The sequence below is a fragment of the Nuphar pumila genome, chromosome 15, assembly GCF_984573655.1.
Source record: "Nuphar pumila chromosome 15, dmNupPumi1.hap1.1, whole genome shotgun sequence".
NCBI lineage: Eukaryota > Viridiplantae > Streptophyta > Magnoliopsida > Nymphaeales > Nymphaeaceae > Nuphar > Nuphar pumila.
This window is the reverse complement of record NC_143263.1, coordinates 4,322,382-4,346,456: the sequence shown is the minus strand read 5'-3', so window position 1 is coordinate 4,346,456 and position 24,075 is coordinate 4,322,382. Positions and strand designations below refer to the sequence as shown.

The following is a 24,075-nucleotide window of genomic DNA, read 5'->3' as shown; positions in this document are numbered from 1 at the left end:
GGCCAGTCACAGCTTGTGGCAATCATACACGAATTCTAGGAATGACAAGCAAACGGGCATCTCGATCACGATTAAGCAGGAATATTGTGAAATGTGAATCTTGTTAAGCAGGAGAATGAACAAGCACGCAGCAAATGGGGATGACTACGCACACAGAACAAACCAACACAGCCAACCTTTGCTTGCCTTTCATTGAATACAACCTACAAGAACCAAGTTTCATATAAGTGGGACTCGAGTACAAATCCCATGCATATCAAGAAAGACTGGTAGTAAAGTTAGTGCCCTAGGAAACCAAAATTTAAAGGGTTGTAAAGGGTTATGAAAAGATCAAATCCAGAAACATGAAACCATATCCAGGTTTATTCCACCACTTGGCTAAGAGTGTCACGGGCTTAGAAGCGAAGGCCCCCTTCACTTCGGGAATTTGCAAACACCGAAAGCAGGCATTTTAAGCGCACAAGCAATGCATAGCACACGCGCACGAGCAGAAGCAAGAGTACGCACATGCACAAACACAAAAAGAGCAAAGAGAAAGGATGCAAAAAGCTTCTTTATAGATACTTAAAAGCAAAGTACATCAAGAGAAGAGAGGGTCCGAATACACGGGGTTCTTAAGCCGTAAGGCCTTGTGGAGCATTCTAGAATGCCAAAGAGGTATATACATCAAAGCAAAAAGGTGAAAAACATGACGGTCCAGAACAAAGAGTCTGGGTAACTTCTCATTTCAGTAACTCTCATAAAAGAGTAATCTTTGAAACAAAATGTTTGGAATCTGAAGATGAGAGAGGAACCATGTAGCAAGACATGTAACAACCAGAACCAATGAAAAACGCAAACAACTAAAGCAGAACCTGAGAGGACCGGTCTCATGGACAAAATAAAGTAATTGCTCTAACCTCAACGTGAAAAGGAAGACCAACTATTCTCTCTTCCATTAGAAACTTCTATGCGATGATTAACAGAATCCAGAAGTGAACACTCATACAAGGTATCAAATTTAACTAGCAAAATTATATTAAAAATAATGAAACAAAGTCAATCTTCAGCTGAAAAACGAAAATGGAAGATGAGATAAAGGCAGTTCTTAATTGGAAAAAAACGACCTCCTATCTTAGTTAACCTTAGTTTGTCAATTCCATAATCGCGGTAACAATGTCACCATCAGCCGCTTTGAGAGCCTTGACAGCCTTGGCCCTCGACACCCCTGCCTGAGTCATCACAAGCTCAATGTCCTTGGGCTCAACTCCAGTTTCATCGACTTCTTCATCATCTTGCACAGTGGCTGAAGATTCTGGCTTGGAGATCACATGGCTCAAATCAGGAGCTTTGAATTGTTCTGCAGCTTGTGTTTGCAGCTGAGAGCTCAAATCATCTATTTTGGCCTCTCCAAATATAACGTAGGTATCTGAAGCTGGGCACTTGAAGACATCAGGTTTTGAAATAACAAACAAAATCTGCAATGCCATAAGGAAACACTTAGATAAAACCTGGAAAGCCTTAAAAAAGTTGAAATATATCTCACCAACTGGGGAGAAGGGAAAAAAAAAGGAATCACTATCTCTGGCCCAACCTGTCCACATCGGACCCAATTCTAGACTCAACCTACTAAATCAGGCAAACCTGGAAAGGCCTATTTTATCAGAGACCACAAAGACTGGAAATAATGGATCAGAGGATGGAGAATTGAACCAACATTTTTGCTCTTCTTGATTGTGACTCGACTGACTCCTAGAACAGGCCTCATGCCAAGCTTCAACATAGCTTTGCGGCTCTTTTTCTCGCTTCTGCTTTGCTTAGACCTACTGTTTGCATCACCTTCCTGTTGCCCTGTGTATATAGAAGAAAGATGACTCTCAGGCATGCATGTTAGATTCCTATAGGTGCAGAAACAGACATAAGCAGAGAGAGAGGAAACATATTGATAGCTCAGATAAAATGTTTCACATGCACATGGAGACGAACAGAAAAGCAACAGCAACTTATCTTAGCCAGTATTTAGACCAAAACGCACACATGGACTCACATAAATTCAACACAGCAGGTAATTGACATGACTCAGAAGGGGATGCATTCCAATATATCGACCATCTTAATTGATATAGCATATTATATGGTTTTGAGAACAAAAACTCACATGCCAGTGCATGCCCTCCACACAGACACCAACATGTCTTCTTAATTAACTCACATGCATGTGCCATCAGCTAGGAAATGACAAAGATGCATCAAGAGATGCCTGCATGAATCTCAAAAGACATAGGGGTCTGTGTAATGCATGACGTGAAGGTATTACCTTCAACATGTTCATCTTTCTCATCATCTTCATCATCGTCATCGTCGTCATCCTCGTCATCCTCATCCTCGAGAACTGGCTCCTCTGACTGCATACAAAGAGTTTCTCAAACTAGTTATGCTCACTGATGGTCCAACCTCAAGGTGCACATCCTTCCACAAGAATGACCAGCACACACACACAATGGAAAAGGAATGAAGAATTCTATCAAAATGACTAACATAAGCAAATTGATATGGCCAATCCAGGCTAAGCATTCATCTCCATGATTAACAAAAACAAGGAATCAATTCAAGATTATCAAAACCCTAAATTTGAATAAGAGTGCAACAAAAAATAAATAAATAAACAAATATCAACAGTTTAATCTAAGAATTATGTATAAAATCCTGTTGAATGAATCAAGCAGCATTTCAACCTCTTATTGTGGGCCAATATATGTCACTACAAGGTTGCATGAAAGAACAACATAGAAAAGATCATAATGTTTGCGCCTAAACAACCAAAAATGGAATTGGTATACCATACCAACTCTTATGCCCTAATTTGTTTTGAATGCTACATATGGAAATTAACTCCATGTTTCCACCCAATTTAGCCAATCTCCCATTTCCATCACAGGGTATACACATAATCAACCAAACACAGCCACTGTATCAGACAATTGAGAGTAAGATGTGGCAAGTCAGTATTCATCAACTTACAACTTCATGCCACTAAATGTACTAGAGAGACACCATGTCCCCTTCTTGATTAACAATTTCAAAGTTCATATAAAGCATGGAATACACCAAGAATAAGTGCAAAGAATGAGATCAACAGAAAATGATCCATGTTGTGCATAAACAACTCATCGGACCATAAATGCCAATAAACAAGGTGACAACAAGCTGAAAAACAGTTTCTTATGGAAGCAGCTCGCCATGGAATAGATTGAATCAGACAATCATCATGTATTTAAATCAGTATAGAGGGACTTTCATTTTGCATGGGATAGATAGAACGCATATACCCAAATATAACACTGGATCTCATCATAAAATTGAAAAATTCAATGATTTTTTAACCCGCTCAGTTCATGATGTATCAGTGACAACTGGTGAACATTGACACTCTGAGGAAGATGTCAGGGGGGGGACCATCAGTTTCCTCTCAGATCATGATAAAACCAATCAGGTATAAACCAAACCACCAATGACATATACAACCTATTTCCACTTTTGGAACAATCCAACTTGACATACAAAACCTCTTTGATCACAATCTTTTTTTCTTGTGCTGTTTAAGAAAATGTGATGAAAAAGATGTCAATTTTCATACAGTAGTAGCAGACGACACAGTCAAGAAGCACTGTGGGTGCAACAACTAGAAACCCCGTTATAGTTCCACTCAGTCATAAGGTTGTAGATGATGAAATAGTTAGATCAAAAACACCAGGTCCACATCTCACATTAATACAAGGACTATGAAACCTAGTATGCAGCCATGCAGAAGAAGATGATGACTTTCGAACATTTTACCTTTTTTCGATAGGCAAGCTGGGGGATAAAACCCATGAATTTCGAACATGACACCTCGGTTATGATATTCAACCTAACCATCCAGCTATCATATTCAAGACCAAGCAGAGTTTCCACTTAACAGAGTAAAAAAGAAAATCAAAGTGACATTTTTGGCCATTGAAAACCTAAAAGGATGAAGTGCAAGTCCTAAAAGAATGTTTTGAAGCTACTAAAAGAAATCGATTAAAACATTTTGAGAAATACACACAGCATGATCTTTTTACAAACAACTGAAGCATCTGAAAAGGCAGTGAAAAAATCCATTTTGAATTAGGTCTACAGGCTCATTGAAAGAAAGATAGAAATGTATCCGAACTCCAAAGTTGTCACAAACAATTCAGAAATTATGAGGAAAAGATTCAAGATTAAGAATTGCAAATATACTAACAAAATTTCTTGTAAAGAAAACATGTTCTATAGATGCTATCTGACAATCCTAAGTGTCTGTCACGCATCTCAAAGCTAGAATGCACAATATCGCATCTGCCCACGGCTCAGGGATATCATGAACAGGCAAGCAGTCTCTAAACATTTAATGCACGCCATTACCTTTGCAGAATATGGCAGCTACGACATATAAGAGAAGAAAAGAGAAAGAACAAATATTATAAGCATCCAAGACCAAAGACCACCACCAAAACCTTGAATTCACAGAACAAGAATCACCACCAAAACCAAGAAATAGAGAGGGAGAGAGAGAGAGAGAGCATCGAACGAATTGGAATGAGAAGAAATTAAAGATCAAACCACATAAACTTCAAAAGCAAACATAAATAAGGGGATAAAGAAGATGCTATAGCATTCTGAACGAATCCCATTCGAAAAAGATGCCGAAATTTCCGACGATTTGACATAAAAAAGCAAGAGCACGCCACCAATAGAAAGCACCCCAAAACCCCAAGAATCGGTAAAAAAAAAAAAGTATTCGATAAAAGATGGAAAAACTTAAGATTTTAACGACATTGATTCAGCAAAAAAAAGAATAATGCAAAAGAAACACCACAGCATCCGAAACCCTTAAAAGTCGACAAATTTACATAATATAATAGAAACTCTCAGGTACCCAAAAACCTTAAAACAATGATAAACCTCTACAAACCCCAAAAGAAGAGGGGGCAAAAGAAAAAACCTTACATCAAGCTTCTGCTGTTCGAGGTGAGTAGCGAGAAGCTCTTCTTGAGTCTTCTGAGTCATGGTGGCCCTCGGTACCTTTCACAGAGAACTAAAACCCTAGAGTGAGAGAGAGAGAGTACCGCTTTTTGGGGTTTACAAAAGTATAACCTAGCTCTTCTTCAAAGTACCCTTCTTTAATACAGGAATTACGAACTTGCCATAAAGGCGCTTTGCCTTTCATCTGTTGTGTTTCTTAGGGCCTGTTTCTTTCAAGGCATTTGTCATGGGAAAATGCCATGCTGAAGGGAAATTCCCTACTTTTCCCCACGATTGATGAAGCAGACACCACATCAATGGGAAAAGAAAGGTTCACATTGACGGTTGTGAGCCTCAGCTTTTCCTTCTCCTCGTATGAAAAATCAATTTCGCGCCTCTTCCCATGTGAATGGATTTCTATGGGAAAGCCATCCTGGCAGAAGTTTTTAGACTCGTGTTTTTTTTCCATCAACGGGTCTTCCCTCCCATAGGAATGAAAGCGCTTTTCGTTTCAGCATGTGAGAAAGGGCTTGCGGCTCGAAAAATGCCCACATTGCCCTTTCATGTGGAGAAGGGTTTTCCCAGGGTCCCTTCTCATTCCTCAACCCCCCAAGGGAAGTCATTTCATATGAAAATGGCTGGCCGGGCAACGTAAGTGTCACCCTTTCTTGTGGGCTTCTCTTTTCTGAAGATAGCGAAAAACAAACATCGACATAAAAAATATGTTTTGGGTTCACAAAATAAATGCAAAAAAAATCTTTCCTATCAAAATGGGTTCACACATCTCCCATGGAGGAACACATTTCCTCTTTAGGCATCCCTTTCAAGAGAATGTGGCTTCTTTTGAGTGTGGGTGTAACAAATGCGCCATTGCACTCTCGCCCAATGGAAGCTTCTTTCCTTTGAAAGCACTACTTCAGAAGGAAAGTGCTTCCCATGGGAGCACTGGTAACTATTTTGACAGGAAAGCTGTTTTTTTTAATTTATTATGTGGGTCCACTCCCACCACTGTTTGTTTCACACTCGCTAAAAAAAACTTTATTTACTACGAAAGAGAGCCTCTTCATCATCAAACTAACGCCCCCTTGAAAGGAGATTTTGAGAACAGGCAAGCAAGGGTAGATAAGCACTAGACATCTAATACATCCTGATAAAAGGAGATTTGAGATCCACATTTTAGTTGAGATTTAAACTTTATGTGGGAACACACGCTCGCATGTGTGTTGGTCACGAGTATTGGTCTCTGCAATTTTCTTGGAGAAGCAATTAAGGTTTTATAAATCATGACAATTTTGATAAAATATCAGCATTAAAAATATCAAAAAAAAAACGAAAAGATTTAATAACATTTTTGCAACAAGACAAAGAAATTGCAAAAGGCCTTTTAAATATAAAAATTAAGAAATATAGGACAGGTTTGAATTATAGAAATGAGAATATTCTCAAAATATATAGAGATAGTGCATTATGATATCATCTCAATATTTTTTATTTTTTTATTTAAAAAGTATCACGGCATTTTTCTCTCTATTTTTATTTTTACCATATATATCCACAGTATCAATGACTGGTGAGTAGTCAAGGGGATAATGTCAGCTATTGGAAACGGATCTGATCATTTAGGACACCCAAATCGTGTCTTATGAGATCGGTCCGGCATGAATCATCATCCCATTCAAACCCTAAGTTCTATTGAATCAAAGCCCTAACTTCTAATTATTAAGTATCCAGAACACCCTTAGGATGTGTTTGGGTTTGTGGAATTGGGTATATTTGGACTTCAGGCACCTTTTCTTGTTCATGTTCGCTGTGGATTAGAAAACTGTTCAATTTTGAGCACCAAAGCACAGGATGTGTGTGCATACCTCCAGATGCAAGCTCCAGCTACTATTCATCAAAAAAAAAGTCAATTGATTTTCTTTAATGCCTTAACAAGCAGATTCTTGACCAATCTGAGAAACCCCAGTTCAGGTCGAGACCCAGGAGAAAATGATATCCGGACATATAGCCATCCCTCTCGCCCAAGGAACCAGATGCTTCTGCATTGCAAGCAATAGACACGGCCAGAGTATCAGACATGTCCTTCAGCTTGAACGCCTTATGCCAATCCACCTAACCAGATGTGTGGAGCCCTTGTCGGCAATCCAACTCTCCGCATCTGAGACAAAAGAGTAAACTCCAAACCCGCTTTTTCAGCACTATGTTACAAAGCATGCCCTCATGGAAACACTGAGAATATTGTTGGCAATGAATGTTTTCTGAACCTGACCATAAAGATGCGATCTGCACAATCTTTTTACTGAGAGAGAGAGAGAGAGCAAAGTCAAATTTCTAGCTTCTTTGTTATATCGGATTAACAAGTATTCAAGCACCCGTTAAAGGAACAAGCTACAATAATACATCATCCCAAGGCTGATCATTTACATTTCAAGCAGGAGGGTGCAATATTTACCATCATATGAAGGGGGCAAAAATTGAAAATTTTCAATATGAACAAAAAGAGGAAAATCTCAAAAGATGCATCCAGAAGCACATGATGAACGGCAGAGGCTTGCCCTACAATATAGTAGGAGTCGTACAACCATCATTCAACTTTGTGGGTAAGCCTCCGGCTTATGCAAAACGGATTTTCCAGCCAAAACAGGTAGTATGTTTGACGAGGAACAGGGAAGAGAGAATTACCAAATCCATCACGTTTACCATCCACCAGGCACATCAGGATCACCAGCCCATCTTCCACCACCTCCACCCCACCCACCAGCACCACCACCATCGCCTCCACCGCCGCCAGTTGACAAACCATTTCCACCATTCGGCATGTCTTGTGCCGGATCTGTAGCAGTCAATGTGCCCATCTTTTTGGTAGCCTCCCAACCTTCATTGCCAACATCAGGGCCTGAACCCGGTGGAGCTGAGAGACTTTTTGAACTTGTGGGTTCCCACTCACCACCACCGCTGCCCCAGCCGCCAGTGCTATCCCAACCACCACCTCCACCATCCTTTGAATCTGAGCTTTGGCCCCACTTGGAAGTAAAAGAATCCTGTCTATCGCGGTGACCTCTGCCTCCCCTTCCTTCACGCCCACCATGCCCCCGATCATTCCCATATGGCCTGGGCAACCCACTCCGATGCCCATCTCGACTATTTCCATTCCTGTAATCACTTCTACCTGCCAGTGCAAAAGTGAAAAGAAGTACAAATTCAGACTTAAGAGACTGACTTTTGGCCATAAAGAAAAAAAGATATGCCCACAAAGAACATTATTGAACTCTTAAGCAAGTAAAGAGCTTCTACAGCTTACAAGTGCAAACGTGCAATCTTTTTGAAGTACATGGATGACTTCACAAAGTATAAACATATAACAAAGAAATCTAAACAGTAAAAACATTAAATCCGCTCTGATCTTTCAATCAGGGCTTTGATATCATCGTAACTGAGGATCAAAAGATGAACTCAAGAGAAACTCAACAAGAAAGAAATTACGACTTCTATCACAAGACACGGGGAAAAAATTTTAAATTCAATGATGCTCCATCCACATTTTAGTTATATAAAACAACCCACGAAGGCCACATGCACATAATCCAAATACCTGTTCGTGAAGCAGGTGTTGAAGATCTATCCCTATCTGAATGACCTCGCGTCCTCCAACCAGTATCCCCGCTGTTGGTTGTGGAACCACCCCAACCACTGGCAACCGAACCTCCTCCACTCGCTGGGCTTCTCATTGGAACCATTGCAGCAACTGAACGAATAGGTGGGACACTACCATGCAGCAGATCATCAATATGCTTCTGAAAGTTCGACACCAACCTGTCTAGGCTTTCAAACATCTTGGACCTGAACTTGAAACCCTTTGGATAGAGACCAATGTATTCATGATGAGGGTTAGTGCTGCGTATATAAGATAAAATGAAGGTCCCGGGATGCTCCTGTGAGACCCCAAAGCAGTAAACTATTCGCATGGGGTACTCAGACTTCTCCATTCTTAAAAGGTCATCAACTTCTGTCTTGGAGCCCCTCCTGAACTTGCGGTAACCAAGCATCGTCCTGAGGTTGGCTACTAAAGGGTCAACATATCTATCCATGACCTGCAAGCAAATGAGCGTGGTGCCAAAAAAAAAAACTGATCAACTTATTGAATAATGGAAAACATGAGAGAGAGAGAGAGAAACATAAGTTTAAGTAGCCAGTGCTGAAATAATTAAAGATCAAGACAAGAATTATCATTTCCAGAATCTGAAACCCTTTTGAATCCACTGCTAACCAGGTCCAAAACTGATAACCAAATCCACCTCCCCACATGGCCACATCCACTTCTTCAGGAAGAGTTTCTAATGTCTTCGCTACTGGATGAAGCATTCCAGGGTACAGTATAAGATCATAATACAAGAAACAGAAGCCATGCTTATAGCTTGCCAAGAAAAAAGTAGACAGATCCCACAAGGGCTCCATGGAGCCCTTGTGTTGTTGCTTGCTTGAGGTTTCTGGTGCAATAAGTGTTCCAACCATTTCCATCTTTCTATACTGATATTAAATGGGAATCCTCAATACCACAAGAGATGGAAACAAGGATACTTTTTGTGCAAAACTCTTTATATGATTCTTTTCACCAAATTTGAGTGCCTCCCCCCCATCCTCAAGAATTCCATCCCCCTTGGTTAAACACCAATACACAAGACATCCTCATGAGAAAACGAGCACAAAAGAAGTTACTTACAAATGGAAATAAAATCTTCACAATCTCATGTGAGAACATAAAGACGTTCAGAGTTTATTACTGAAAGAAGGGTTATTTGGCCCCTGTTCCAGTATGACATCCAAAATATGAACAAGTTTTAAAATAAAGAACCAATAACTAGAGAAAAACCTGAAAGAATTGATGCAACTTCCAAAACTCTTAGCAATTAGTGTCTCATGAAAAGGGGGGGAAAGAATCATACTTCCCACAAATTAGAAAAAAAAAGCAACATCTATTGTTACAGAATACTTTTGGTTTTCGTAGTGGGCACTAAAAAGGCAAGATCTGATTTTGTCACATTTCTTGGGAGAACATTCAAAAACTCAAAATCATCTCTATATGATACACTGTGAAGTGGACACTCATATCACAAAGCAGCACCAGTAACAAGTGTAGAGGCAGAGAGAAATGGAATGTGTACCAACCTCATCCAAGTCCTCAAAAGTATCTTCGCCAATTTTTAGTGTTTTCCCAAGACGAAGTAGGCTAGTAATATCCTTGTGGTCTTTGTCACCTTCAATAATGTCTTTATGAGCATATACTCCATCATGGACTTTCAAAGTCAATGTTAAATATTGTGGCCCCCTAGAACTAGGGCGAATAATGCTTTCACCAGCTTCCTTGTCTGAAAGGAACTGCAAGCCACAATTGACAATGAAATGACAGTTAATATGAAAAACTAAGTATCCTATAACTGCAGGAACAAAGTTAATTCTTGAAAATCAGCAATAAGCTGGGACTGGGGATCAATGAGTCAATTGACTAGGAAAGACTAGGAAAGAAGAAAAGAAATCAGTAGAACTGTGCATGTGTATGCACTCACATAAATGTGTGCATGTATATGTGTATATATGCATACCGTAATAGCTTCATCAGCAGTAACATTTTGGAAACGAGGATGAACTATCATTCTTGGTTTGAATGATTTCTTTGCGAGCTCCTTCTCCTTGCGAGCTTTATCCAGATCACTTTGGAGACTGTTTTCATCTTCTGCATAATATGGATCCCTGTTATGCCGGTTTTGCAACCGGTTGTTTCTCAAGTCACTTCCTTTGCAGGTCAGTATAGCCTGGTATCTGTCATTCCGGATGAATTTAACTTTGCATGTGAGTATGCTGCCCTCAGTTACCCTCTCAGTCAGTTCAACATCCCGATCATCTGAGAAATCTTCCTTTGAAATCAAGCCTAGCAAACCTGATTCAAGTTCACAAAATATGCGTTGGCCTTGCACTCTTCGAACTGTTGCTTGGACAAGTCTTCCTTCAGCAAGAGTATCTTCAGTTTCTCCAGAAATCATATAGAATTCCTCGTCCTGAGTTGGTTCTCTATAAGGAGTACGCCAGTCCAGGAATCCATGTAGCAACTCCATATTTATATCATATAGAGTCTCTCTTTTGCTAGTTCCAAGATGTAACTCAATGCTTCTACTATATTCATCAATATCAAGTAATTTTAGCAATTTTGGTTTTTTCCTGACATGCTCAATTGCCATTTCTTGTGTGTCTTCATCCATATCATTAATATCCTGATTCGTATCTTCTGCGTAGACATCCTTTGCCATTTTTCGTGCAAGATCATAAGATTCTGGATGAATTCTTGTGTCATCCAGCAAGTCCAACACATGATTTCCAAGGGCAGCTTGGCCACTACCTCGGACACGCAAAAAGCCAGCAGCATTCATGAACACATTCCGCTTAAGGACTCCCAAATTCATTGGAATCTCTTTTCTACTACAAATACGCCCAGCTCCCACAATGGCACGCTGTAATGAAGATGCCTTTCTGGGGCCAAGGCCTGAGACAAATTGTAGAGGAGAAAAAAGCCATTCATGGCAAGCAGCCAAGTTTACATCAATACCCACTTGATTGGTGACGTCGACCATCACCTGCTCAATCATCTCGTACTTCTCATCAGGAGTAAGGTAGTTCTCCAGAGGATTGAGCTTCCAAGATAATATTTCTCTCCCTGAACCACAAAGTGTGGCAATCATGGCCAGAGGGCTTTGCAAGTAACGACCAAGAGCAACAGCGCGCCTCACAATACCTGCCAAACAAGAAACACTTCAACTACTAAACAATAAATTCAGCTTACTAATTTGAAAAAGATTAGAAAGTTACCCTGCTGTGCAGGCAATTGATCCAGGGAAACTCGTGAATTTTCATACAGACGAGGCAAGGACTCGTCGCCATAAACGACACTTAGCTCATCCACTACATCATGGGGATAATCCTCAACAATTTTAAAAATTATCTGAGCAAAATAAGCCATGAAATATTAACTTATCAGATGCTTGAGAAACGAACCATGACTAGAACTCTTGCTTGTATGCAAGGATCAAATCATCAGCAACTTGAAAAGCTAAAAATATTCTGTGTTCAACGAAATATAATGAATCCCATGAATAACTTGGCCTTAAATATCTTATAATTGGAGAAGGTTCTCTTTTCTCCCATAAGCATGCCGACTTGGCGAGGATATTAACTGGTATGTTTCTATGGCTAATATTTAGTAGCTCTAGACCAGTTTAACAAATAAGCCATATTTCCAGAACAATTTTAACTGTTTTCTGTCCAGAAATACAATGAACGTTAATTTACTCCAGAAAACCTCAAACAATCCAAAGGAATACCTATAGGGAGCAACGCATATTGTTCATGCCTTTCCCAGCTTTAAAATATGAAGGAAATAGGAAAAGAGCTGTGACATAGGTATGGGTACAGGCAGAAAGGGTATGACACAAGGATTTCTAAAGGCATGGGGGATGGCTATATATATTTTTTGTTGTTTTTCTAAAACAATTCATCTTATATCATATTTTTGTGTCTTAGTCACTTTGTTTGACTAAACAAAGACAAACAGAAAGATTTTAAGATCGATCACAATTTTGAAACATAATCATCAAAATGTTAAGGTTGTTTTTTGTGAATGGATGAAGAAATGGGACATTGGGTATCAGCCTCAGGTCAGATCAAGGTCCAACCCAACTTGTAGCGGCGTCAACGCAGGTACCTTGGGTCCCTACATGTAACCATGTTAGCACTGGCTTATAAACCTACATGTCACAACTTTTTGTGTTGGATAGGCATGCACCTAAATCCTGGTTTTTAAACTGCCTGTCTAATAGACGTATCTTGTGGGGACATTGGTCAAGAACTTCCCAACCTCACATTCAATACGCCTTTAATGAAGCCGAAGTTAATAATGAAACTCTTCCAGGTAAATTAAATAAACTGTTTAGAGAAATGAAACAAAGACAGATAACACAGAATAAAGTACTGATGTAGATAACCAAAGCCATCATGAAGGAATACTTAAACATATACAGGCCCATTCTACATGCTTGTTCAAAATATTTCATCAATAACAATGTTCAGGACTTGTTTATATTTTAGTCAGTTTCATTTTTTTAATTGAAATTGAATATATCTAACTTATTGTGTTGTTTTAGTGTGTACCTCAAAAATATCATCCTTCAGACGTGGACAGGACAAGTTTACAGCTCCCAGAACAACGACATCTGGTTTGTGTTCAGTCATGAACTTCAAAACACGTTCTTGGTCCATTTTCTTGCGTTGCTGATGACTGGCACTCTGAGAACGAATGCTAAGAAAACCAGTATACAACACATCAAGAACTTCACCTGACGAATCTAACATTACAAATGTTGTGGCTGGTTTCCCAGGACCCCAGCAGCAAGCCATAACTTGTGGTGCACCCTCCTCAACAGAACCAACATCATCATCATTATCTGTGGCCCGGGCTTCATTGTCTTTCCGTTTATATGGTGCTACCGATACCTTACTCCACAACTGTCTCCCATAATCCAAGAATAACCAGCTCTTAGCTCTAGAAGACAACAGCGATCGAGTTTCTTTTTCCATTGACGGAAGGAGGAAGCCAAACAAAGCATCCTTAACGATCAATTTGCGTTGTTCATTCCAAAGCTGTGCACATCTACTAACGCTATCACTAAGATAGTTCTCATAAAATTGTTGCTCTAGTTTTGCAATATCAGGGTGTCCTATAGTAACTTGAAGAAGTTTCTCCTCTTCAGCTTTTTGGATAAGGAGCCATTGCGCATCATGAAATTCAGAGACAGGCTTGTCACGCAACCATTTCACACCTGAAAGGGGGTGGAAAGAATCTATAACTGCACTCCCCTCATTAGTGGGCCTCGAGGAGACTAAAGCATGTTCAACATACAGATCACGAACGTGCTTCCTAACAGATGGTTCACAACTAATCTCCACTGCAGCCTAACAAAAAGAAGAAAAGATGCAGACAGAAACATAAGAATTCAATTACACCAGGATACAAGAAGTCTAGAAATACATTATGCAAGATAAATAAAGGCAAATATGTTATCCATACCATGTGCCTGGCACCTTTGAGGACGTCTTGAGGAGTCTCAAACTCTCTGCACTGGAATTTTAATGCCACTTCCTCAGGCGTTTCCCTGGAATCAACCACTTCCTCACCCTGCAAATGGTCTAAGTGAGCTTCTCAACATACTCTGCAATTGAAAAATAATTTCTAGGCATAAAGGAATTCATACCATCTCTTCCAGTTCAAGGCGTTTCCCAAATTTCTCCGGACTGAGCCCAAACATGCCTGCTGCATCACCAAGGCCAGCCTTGCGGCAAATACTATAGAGAGATTTTTTCTTTGGTCTCTTGAACTGGCCTTCCTCTGTATCCACTTCATCAGAAGGGAAGTGCAAGTTAAACTTCAGATCAATGTCATCAACCACTCTCTCAGAATCCGCATTCTTAAGCATATCGACATGCGACTCAAGAAGCTTCTTTTTAGATGGATCAGCACTAGATTCTTCATATGCTCGTTTCTTGTAATATAACTGTAGAGAATTCTTCCTCTTTTGAAGAAGGAGCCACTTTTTATCCAAGTTATGAACAGCCCAGAGCATCTGCACATAATACTTGCTACCATGTGAGCACATAATCGAACTGGTTGAAGAGCCAGAAAATCAGTTCATGCCTAACGTTTTGCAAGCAGGTAGCAGATTGCTCTAAAGAGCAAGACAATCACCTTATGACACTTCAAATGAGGTCTATTGCCTTCAGCCCCTGCAGAATCTTCATCTGGGTCTTTTAACAGGCTGAGACATAGCTCCTTCCGATACATAGCAATAAAAGGAATCTGAAATAGAAAAACCAATCATATACTCATCATAACCAAAACAACAGCATTCCCTTGCATCTGAGACTCTGCAACTTTAAAGCTCACCTCAAACTTCTGTACATGTAGCATCCCCAGAACATTGGCGATGTCCTCTCTGTCAATCTCAGGGATTGAAACATGCTCCCCAAACAGACGAGAAATTGCAGAGCCCGTTAGCTGACTCAGAATCCAAGCAGCCTCTGCCTGTATGTTCTCATCATCTTCAGGAACAGAACCAACCATTTCTTCAAATAACTGCAGGTTAACAAGCCATTGGTTAAAATTATGAGAATGTCATCACAATCGGAAGTTCAAAATATGCAATCTGACTTGGGACTTGGCTAAGTCACAAGTTAGATGGCCCTCTACCAACAAAGCCTCTAATCATTTTCTTGTTTCCCTGAGAGCCTCTACCAACAAAAACAACTTGAGATAGGTCACCAAGTCCCATGCCCTTGAAGAAAGCCAACTTAGCACCAAGCCACTGGCTGAAACTCAGAAATTAGGTCACTGACATGGGCTAAGAGAATACAGACAACAAAAAGCAGATATACACCCGTCCAACTAGTTCCTACATGACACATTGCAGTCCAGGAAAAAGGTAAAATGATGAGGGCTGAGTTGTCGGTGCATCTGCAGTTAAAAGAAAAGTAAAATAATTTGGGGACCCACTTTTTGAGTGGAAAACAAAGTAGATGTATAGGTTCATCAGTTTTTTCCCCAAAATACCTTTTTTAACTTTTTATTAATTCCTAGAACACCCTGAATTAGCACAAATGGATGTACGATAACACAGACAAGGTGCGTTCTCAGTTATCCTGTTACTAGTCTTAAATGATAAGCTTAGACAATAACGAAAGTCCAAGCTGACAAGTGACAACTAGGTGATTATTCACGTGCAACTTATTCATTTTGACACTAATATAAGTCCCAGCTTAATAAATATAATTAACATAAATCACATGGTATCTGCAAAAATTCCAAGTGAATGTTTGAGTAACATGTAATTAACATAAATCAAATGGTATCTGCAAAAATTCCTAGTGAATGTTTGAGTAACATGTAATTAGCTACATTAATTAGAAACAATAAATAGCTCAATACCACATTGTGAATAGTCCCTTAATATAGCACTTTCAGTTCACAAAATAAACTTAGCTGAAACCAAAAATTCAGACAATCGGCCACGACCTGAAATAGCCAGCCTGGGACACTCAACTTGAAAAGCTTCGTAAGCTATAACACACATTCGCATCTGATGCTACCAAGGATACATTTGGAAGGTGTGATCAATTTCAAATAAAACTGATTCGCATAGGAGTTGAAACTCATGACTTTCAGCTCATATGAATCAATTTCCGAAAATTGTCTTGCACCAAGGCAAGGTGGACATGATCTATCTTATCAGGTTTGTTTTTCACATTGTTTAAGTGATTCATTTGTACAAAAATAATATAATGGCCAAGTTTTCTGTTGTCTTGGAAATGATGTTCTACTATGAAAAATAACTTTGGTGAGAAAGAGTACACTTTCATATGAAACACTTTACTTTCTCACTTTCAAAACACGCTCCAAGAGAATAAAATGTCTCCAACTCAAATGTCATACAACTTGCCACAATTTTAATGAGTATACAGAATGTTTAACTTAGCTGGTGAAATGTCCACAGGTTTCATTCTAATGTTGCAAATAACTATTGAATACAAGAGAGTACCTGAATCCTCTCGGGCACATCCCTGTCACGAATCTGGTTATCCTTCTCTGACAAGTATTTCTCCTTAATAATACTGGGTTCAAACTCATCCTCAAGTCTTTTTTCTTTCCAATCACCCGAGTCATCAAAGCTGCCACCCTTTCTAAGTCCTTGCTTCCGAAGCAAAAGAAGCTCATCAACATCACCAAATATATCATGAGCTTCTTGCAGTGCAGAAGATGAGACTCCTGGAGCCTGCCTCAAAATTTTCTTTTTTGGCCTCCTCTTTCTAATATATGATTCACAACAATTGAACATGTAAGTCAAGACATATGCATAGACAGCAATAACATAAACCTCTCATGCAAGCAGAGAACACTTTGATTATGAAATGCATGTAACAGATACACATATACATACATATATATGTATGTATGTGTGTGTATAAAGACACACAAAGCATACCTCATAACAACTCCATTCTCATCGACTTCTTCTTCGTCAACAATAAAATCAGCCATTTCATCTTCTTCGCCAATATCTTCTTCTTCTACGTCTTCTGGTAATTCCTCCTCCTCAGCAATATCCTGTGGAACCCCTAGTGACACAATCCTCATATTCATTTATTGACATAATAAAAAACAAAATAAAAAAAGATAGTGTATATGCTGGTGCATGCATCCATGTGTTTGTGTGTGTGGTCTACATGTGTGCACCTTTGTGTGTGTGTGTGTGTGATAGAGAGAGAGAGAGAGGGAGAGATTCTTTTTTGGTGTCACTGTTTTCACTTCTACCACTCACTCATGATGGGTTACCTTCATCATCACCAAATAACCTGCGCTTCAGTTTTTCTTCAGCAGTGCGACCACTTCGATCAATTTCATTGATTTCTTCTTCGTCAGAAAAGCCAGACTGCTGATCGTGCTCATTATCCCGACCAGCTTTCTTTAGACGCTTGAACTTTTTGCTACCCTGCATATATACATGTCATCTGAATGACATACTAAACCAAAGGAAACTAAGTAATAAGCAGATTATAAAACTGACAGGCTTGGGCCGATGAAATCCCGTAACATTAGCCTCCTGAAGCAACTCATAATCGTCTTCATCAAGTTCATAATTTTCCTCAGTTTCTCTAAACCAGCAGAAAACCAATAAGAATCTTCCAGAGTAAAATTACAGGTATATACTAGCTTAAGAAAAAAAATCCATAAAAGGAAAAAGTCAAAAACAAGGTGTTCAAAGCATTTTTACTGAAAGAGAAAGAGGGATGGTTGAGAAACCTTTTCCTTCTCTTCTTCTTCTTCAATCTCAACTCCTCCTGATCTTCCACCTCTTCCTCTTGATCTTCCTCTTCCTCTACATCATCAACAATGAACCCATCCTTCTCATACTCATCTTGTCCTTCTTCTGTACATTATTACATGTAAATTTAGATGCATATTCAAAATCAAGGAAGAAAGTCAGGAATACCAAATAAATGAAACTATGAAAGTGAAATACATACTTGTAAAATAAGATATATATCTGAAAACACAAGATCTAGAGACCTCTAGGAAAATCCAAATGTAGGCATTAAGCACCTAAACATCACACCAACACTTGAATAGAGGAATAAAGGAATAAAAGACAAAATTTCACCTTCTTCATCTTCTTCATCATCCACATCTCTTGCATCAATGTCTCCTGCTTCAGCATCACGACCACCATGGATGTCATCCACTTCCTCAAACTCATCTGTTAATGAAGTCAAAATAAAAATAAAGAAAAAATGTTTTCTTTCTATATGGAAGGATATTTCTTAAGTAGATAATATTATTTGCAACATTTAGATTTGGCGTCTGCTAATCTAAACAAGGACAAGAAGGAGCTTTTCCACAAAAGATTGATAAATTTGGGAAAGCGACAAGAACACACAATTAAAGATGGCACACATTTAAACCAAAAACAGGACGTTGTTCTCACAAATATGAACATTGAACACTCACATCAAAAGAAACTTTAGCATTACCAGGGAACAACAAAATCCAGAGCTCTTATAAAACAAAAGATCTTGACAACAAAAAACAAATTTAAAAGAAAAAGGTGATATAGGGACAATTACAAAAAAAAACACAGGATGATACTTTAAACCATCACACGCCAATTATAAACCCAAGGACAAAACAGTCTTGCTACTAAAAAACAGAGAAACAAAATGAAAAAAGAAGAATATGAAAGTAGAAGAAATTCATCCAAATCTGTCACAGGGACTCGGCAAACCCGGTGCCAACGCGAGTGCGGCACCCTGTGCGGTCAACCCGACCCTGGGTGAGTTGACCGCACCCAGGGTCATTTGTGTCTAATTTTTTTTTTTTTTAACTTTTGGGGGGAGCGCCCCCCCCCCCCCCCGAACCCCCCGCCAGGGGGGCTGGACCGCCGCCTGCCGACCGCGCAGCGGGACCCGCACCAAAGGGGAGCCCCCGGACCCCCCTTTCTGCAAGGGCAAAAACTCTTAATCAGGCTCCACAACTCATCAGCCTGACCCCTCCCATGCACAAATTACATATATTGCCGACACAAGTTTTTTGAAAGTGCCACACCCCCCGCACCTGCACCCATGTGACATAGATCCAAATATATGCAAAATCTATGGTGTTCACAGTGTTATTAAAAACGTGCCTCAAGGCGCAAAAAGCGTGCCTCGCCTCAAGGCGAGGGCCTTTGTGCCTTGAGGCGCAGGCATGAAATGTAAAAGCATACGAGGCGTACACCTCATACGCTTCGAGGTGAGGCGCGCACGCCTCATGTTGTTGGCCACTGACCACTACTGCTAATGATGGCCACTGGCCACTACTACTAATGCTAAGAGTTGCACACAAAAAGCACCCAAATCATCATATTGCTAACAAAACATAAGGTCTCTCCCCAGATGGGAGTGCCATTATACACCCAAAACACAGAAGAATAGAAATCATCCACCGGTCCCGAACTCCCCAGAAGCTAAAAAAAATCATAATAAAATTCGCCCATCTCTGCAAGAAGACACCGGCTTTGGAAGGAAGGAAAGAAGGGTGTTCGATTACCGCACGAAGGCAAGGCAAGTAGCCACAAAGAAAAGGGTAGCCCATCTGAGGCCGTCACTGAGGGAAGACGCAGAATTTTGCTGGTTGGGTGAAGGAGCAGAAGGAGCAAGACCACCAGGCAACCCGCTAGGAGATCTGGCAGAAGGAACAGGAGGAGATCCATCAGAAGAAAGAGTAGGAGATGCAGCAGAAGGAGAAGGAGATTCGACGGAAGGAAGAGGAGGCGACGCAGCAGAAGGAAGAGGAGGCGATGCAGCTGGAGGAGGAGATCCAACAGAAGGAGGAGGAGATCCAGCAGCAGCAGGAGCGGGCGAGGCGGGGGATTTAGTCGATGGAGGTGAGGAGGTGGTGGCCGCGACGACGTTGATGGTGACCTTATGCCCGAAGGTGCAGTGCTGGCCGACGCTGCAGAGGAAGTAATGCTCTCCTGTAGAGCTGAGAGTCACGGTCGTCGGAACGGTTATGAAGTTGTCGATGGGGCTCACGAACGTGCACGCTTCGAATTCCCTCTCTCTCACAGTGATTCCCTCTCTCTCGGCTGACTCCCATGTCGTCCCTGCTTTCTGATCGCGCAGTTCCTGGAGTTGGGAGACATCTTTGCGGACGTCAATGACCTCATCAAGAACGGGATCAAGGTGGGGTGGAATGAGACGGACGATAGCTTCAGTAGGTGCAGGGAGTGCATGAGAAGGCAGAAAGGGTTATGTGGCTTCGACGATTCCGACCCGGACAAGCCTTTCTTGTGTTACACTTCCTCCGGGATTTGTGATGTTTGTTTGTTTTTAACGGAACGGGGTTCGATAGGAGGGAAGGGGCAAAGGTTGTTTTGTTGCTCTCTCGTTTGTCCTTAATCATTGGTACCCATGTCCCTCAGCGTTTTGAAGTTACCAAGTGATCCTTCTCAAAAATAAAAAATAAGACATTAAAATACTACTACAAAGACTCAAGATGGACCTGCGGTTGGAAATGGGTCCAGTTCCGATTGGATCTTGAACTTAGTTCCCCATGATTTCACTGTTTGGTTCCCTTAATCACCAAAAGTTTTCGTTGTTGTTGTTGATATTTAAGGAAGAAACCACTGGTTCAGGTGGAAGACGTCTGAAATGATACTGGCTAAGTGGATTTGGATTCTGATGGTGAAAAGCTCGTACCAAATGTGATTTTTTTACATGTAATGAGATTCAGTAACAAAAGTCAAAAAGTATAATTGCATCTGATTATAATCAGATATGGTTTTAGCTAACTGAATAAAACTAAATGGAGTGATAAAATCAGATCCTTAAGTATTTTCTCCTGGGGACCAAGTAGACACCCCTTTCTTCAAAGTTATTAAGGGCATTATTATTATGGGTTCAATGTTTACAAAACTCAGTAGCTGTATAAATCGCTTATAATTCAAATTGCCTTTTGTCTATCTGAATTTTCTTTTTCAATATAACGAGTTACTGAACTATACACATTCTTTCAAAAAAAAAAAAAAAAGAACAAACCATATCTGCCTCTTATATGGAAATCTGCACAATAATGACATGTTCGTGTCCTTTTAGGTGTATCCATGTGACATAAGATCTTGTGTGTTCTATTTGAGTAAACAGGACTGTCAACTGCTTCTTAATGAAGCGATCGTCTTACAAGGTGATAAACTTTACTTAGTTTTTTCCGACAGAGAAAGCTGGGGTTAGGGAGACCCCTACCAGTTAAAACAACCATACCATTTAGATTTGAACTTGCACCGTTCCAAATAACTGCAAATGGGGAATGTTTGGCTAGAGTGATATGGATAGTTCGGTTCCGGAATTGTATCTTCATGAGAATTAGATTCTTCTTTTCCAAAAGTGAAGTAAAAAGGAGGTGCTAATGAAATCCCAAATCCCCACCTAAAAAAGGCTGGTGCTTCTTGTGGGTCAAAGACTATTCTTTTATATCCAGCACAACATGAAAACCATTTTAGATAGTTGTGGCCATTTTACCATTTAGGATATTTTTTCTGTATTTATTTGAGATTTTTTATTTTTTGTTGGTTGTTGCTTCATCAATAAAGCATTTTTTATTTATTTAGAATTTTAGATAATTTTTATAGTTTTTTTAAGTTTAAAAAAAAATTTTTTGAGGCTTACGCTTTGCGCCTCGAGGCTTATGCCTCGCCTCAGATTTTGGTAGAGCGCCTCGCTACGCCTCAACGCTTTTCGCAACATTGGGTGTTCATAAAAGGAGCAAACTATGTAAATAAAAAGGCAAAATAAAAGAAACAAATAGGAGGAAAAAAAGTACTGATTCAGTGATTCTTTATAGAAGTGCACCTTGAAATCAGTCATCAGTCCATCATTAGAATGCACAACAAAATCCATTTCAACAAATATAATTGAGAAGTACAGCCAACTTCAAATTACAAAATTGGCAATTCATGCATGAAGAACTTAAACCTCCTTGCTAAAAGAATAGAGGTTACAATAAAAAAAATTGAGCCTTGGAACTTATTGTTGATCTAGAAAAGCAACCTCTAAGAAAGGATAACACTGAGAGAATTAAGAGGTACAAAAAAAAAATCAAAGAATAACACTTCTTTGGACAACAAAACTTGGTAAGAATAAACAAATACGAAATAAAAATCATAGCGGGCATCTAGAAGAGAAGAAAGCTCGTGAAACTCGTTACTAAAGCTAATGTCCACATGCTGATATAATAGAGTCCATGTTCATTTTCCCTGAGAAGGAACCACATCCCAAATCATACATATGCACGTCAGAATGACCAGTTTGGGAGAACTTTTCATTTCATCGTCAATGTCAAATACTCAAGAGTCAAGACAAATATGTGGGGGAGATCCAGAAGACAAGACAAATATGTGGGGGAGATCCAGAAGATGCGGGGTCGTTCATCCGCTTGGCTAGTGAAACACGAGCTACTTCATAGATCTTTGGGATCCGATTACCAAGGAATAGATACTTTACAAAGAAAGTTCAATTTATCCAATAACATCACAACACGATGTTGGGAAATCAGACTTAAGTGAGACGGAGACTTATTAAACTCCAAACTCGAGAAGCAGGTGAGATGTTATAAAAAATTGGCTTCTGATTTCTGGATGAAGAATCAATCAAGTTCTTCGTCGTTGTAATAAAACAACCATACAAGGGAGAATCCATTTAAGCTCGCCAAAAAAATTGGGGAAGAAACAGTAGTGGTCTTGCGGAAAGCAAGCGACATCGAAACCGCGCATGAAAAACCCAGAACACACCCAAATGGTCCGGCTTTATTTTCTCACAACACAAAGGCATATATGAAGGGGGGAAACCCCAAATAACACTGGAGATTCAAGAGTGTCGTGGAATCCGCAACCCCGCCATTTTTATCGCAACTAAATGCGAAGAGAAAGCAATTCTCACATGAACCCTACCTTTTACCCCAATCCTAGTGGCTCTTAGGAGTTACAAACCCTAGGGTTTCGAGTTATGGGGTTTCGGCACCACCACTGGTGGTGAAACTACGAGCTAATGGAGAATGAAACGAACAGAGAAATGCATAAAAATAAACCAAAAGAGAGGGCTAATGGGAATTGTCCCGCGTACCTTCCTCGTCCGAGATCACGTTTCTTCCCCCCATTTTGCAACACGCTGAAGAAGCGAAATCAACAACAAACCGAAGAAAGAAAACCCTGACGACGAAGAAGAGGGCCGAACCAGAGACCCCAAATCCCTAATTTATAGGGAAACTGAGCTCCGGCAGCGTTTTCCGATTTTTTGAACAAGAAGAAAAAAAGAAAAAACATCAGAAATTTTCAAAAAACTGGTACAATATTTCAGTTATTTCATTTATATCCCTATTTTTATAATTTATGTTTCATAGACACTCATGGTTCCTAAAACCTGAGAAGTAAACGGATCGGATTGGGCACCCGTGTAGGCATTACTAGATCTGACTTAATTTGAATATTATCTTACCTAGATTCAGGTTCAGAGTTAAATAAGAAAATGGAATATTAAATTCTAAAAAATCCAGTACTTAAAAAAATCAAATTCTAAACAATCCTAATAAAAACTCTAAGTTAAATTAAATTCAAATGGATCTTTATACACCTGGGTCTTCTGCTTTGCTCCTGCATCAGAACATCATCCAAAAGAAAAAGGATTAAACTTGCTAATTGGATGTATATTATATGTAACCTATGCTACCTGGTCTATTGGATCGAAGGATTTGATATCCAACCCACTTGTCATTCTTTGATGTCTCCACAAAAGCTATGCCACGAAGACATGGATACAAATACGTGACTCGCATATGTGATACTAAAAACAAAATCTGCACCTTTTTTTGTTCGATTTATTGTAAAATCGATAATATGCACAGAAATGGGTAAACACGAATCAAAGGGCATGTGCAATTACACAATA

The 24,075-nt window shown here is 39.8% G+C and overlaps 2 protein-coding genes across 4 annotated transcripts; both read right to left on the bottom strand.

Moving 5' to 3' along the window:
- Nucleotides 1-913: 913 nt before the first annotated feature.
- LOC149814197 (nascent polypeptide-associated complex subunit alpha-like protein 1) lies at nt 914-5,108 on the bottom strand. The gene is made up of 4 exons (XM_089989502.1): nt 4,993-5,108; nt 2,297-2,384; nt 1,697-1,830; nt 914-1,457 (listed from the first exon to the last, which is right to left on the bottom strand). The coding sequence occupies exons 1-4, from the start codon at nt 5,050-5,052 to the stop codon at nt 1,125-1,127; spliced, it is 615 nt and encodes a 204-aa protein (XP_089845628.1). The 5' UTR covers nt 5,053-5,108; the 3' UTR covers nt 914-1,124.
- Nucleotides 2,316-23,389, bottom strand: LOC149814196 (transcription elongation factor SPT6-like). Of its 3 annotated transcripts, none has more exons than XM_089989501.1 (18): nt 23,254-23,389; nt 18,261-18,356; nt 17,903-18,029; nt 17,667-17,754; nt 17,435-17,591; nt 17,085-17,217; nt 16,641-16,908; nt 14,993-15,181; nt 14,795-14,905; nt 14,304-14,672; nt 14,120-14,227; nt 13,204-14,004; nt 11,866-11,998; nt 10,608-11,791; nt 10,174-10,383; nt 8,600-9,098; nt 7,690-8,176; nt 2,316-2,384 (listed from the first exon to the last, which is right to left on the bottom strand). In XM_089989501.1, the coding sequence occupies exons 1-17, from the start codon at nt 23,285-23,287 to the stop codon at nt 7,704-7,706; spliced, it is 4,980 nt and encodes a 1,659-aa protein (XP_089845627.1). In that variant the 5' UTR covers nt 23,288-23,389; the 3' UTR covers nt 2,316-2,384; nt 7,690-7,703. The 3 variants fall into 3 exon arrangements, with proteins under 3 accessions (XP_089845627.1, XP_089845626.1, XP_089845625.1); XM_089989500.1 differs by lacking the exon at nt 2,316-2,384 and adding an exon at nt 6,880-7,306; XM_089989499.1 differs by lacking the exon at nt 2,316-2,384 and having other exon boundaries at nt 7,409-8,176.
- Between the last annotated feature and the right edge of the window lie 686 nt (nt 23,390-24,075).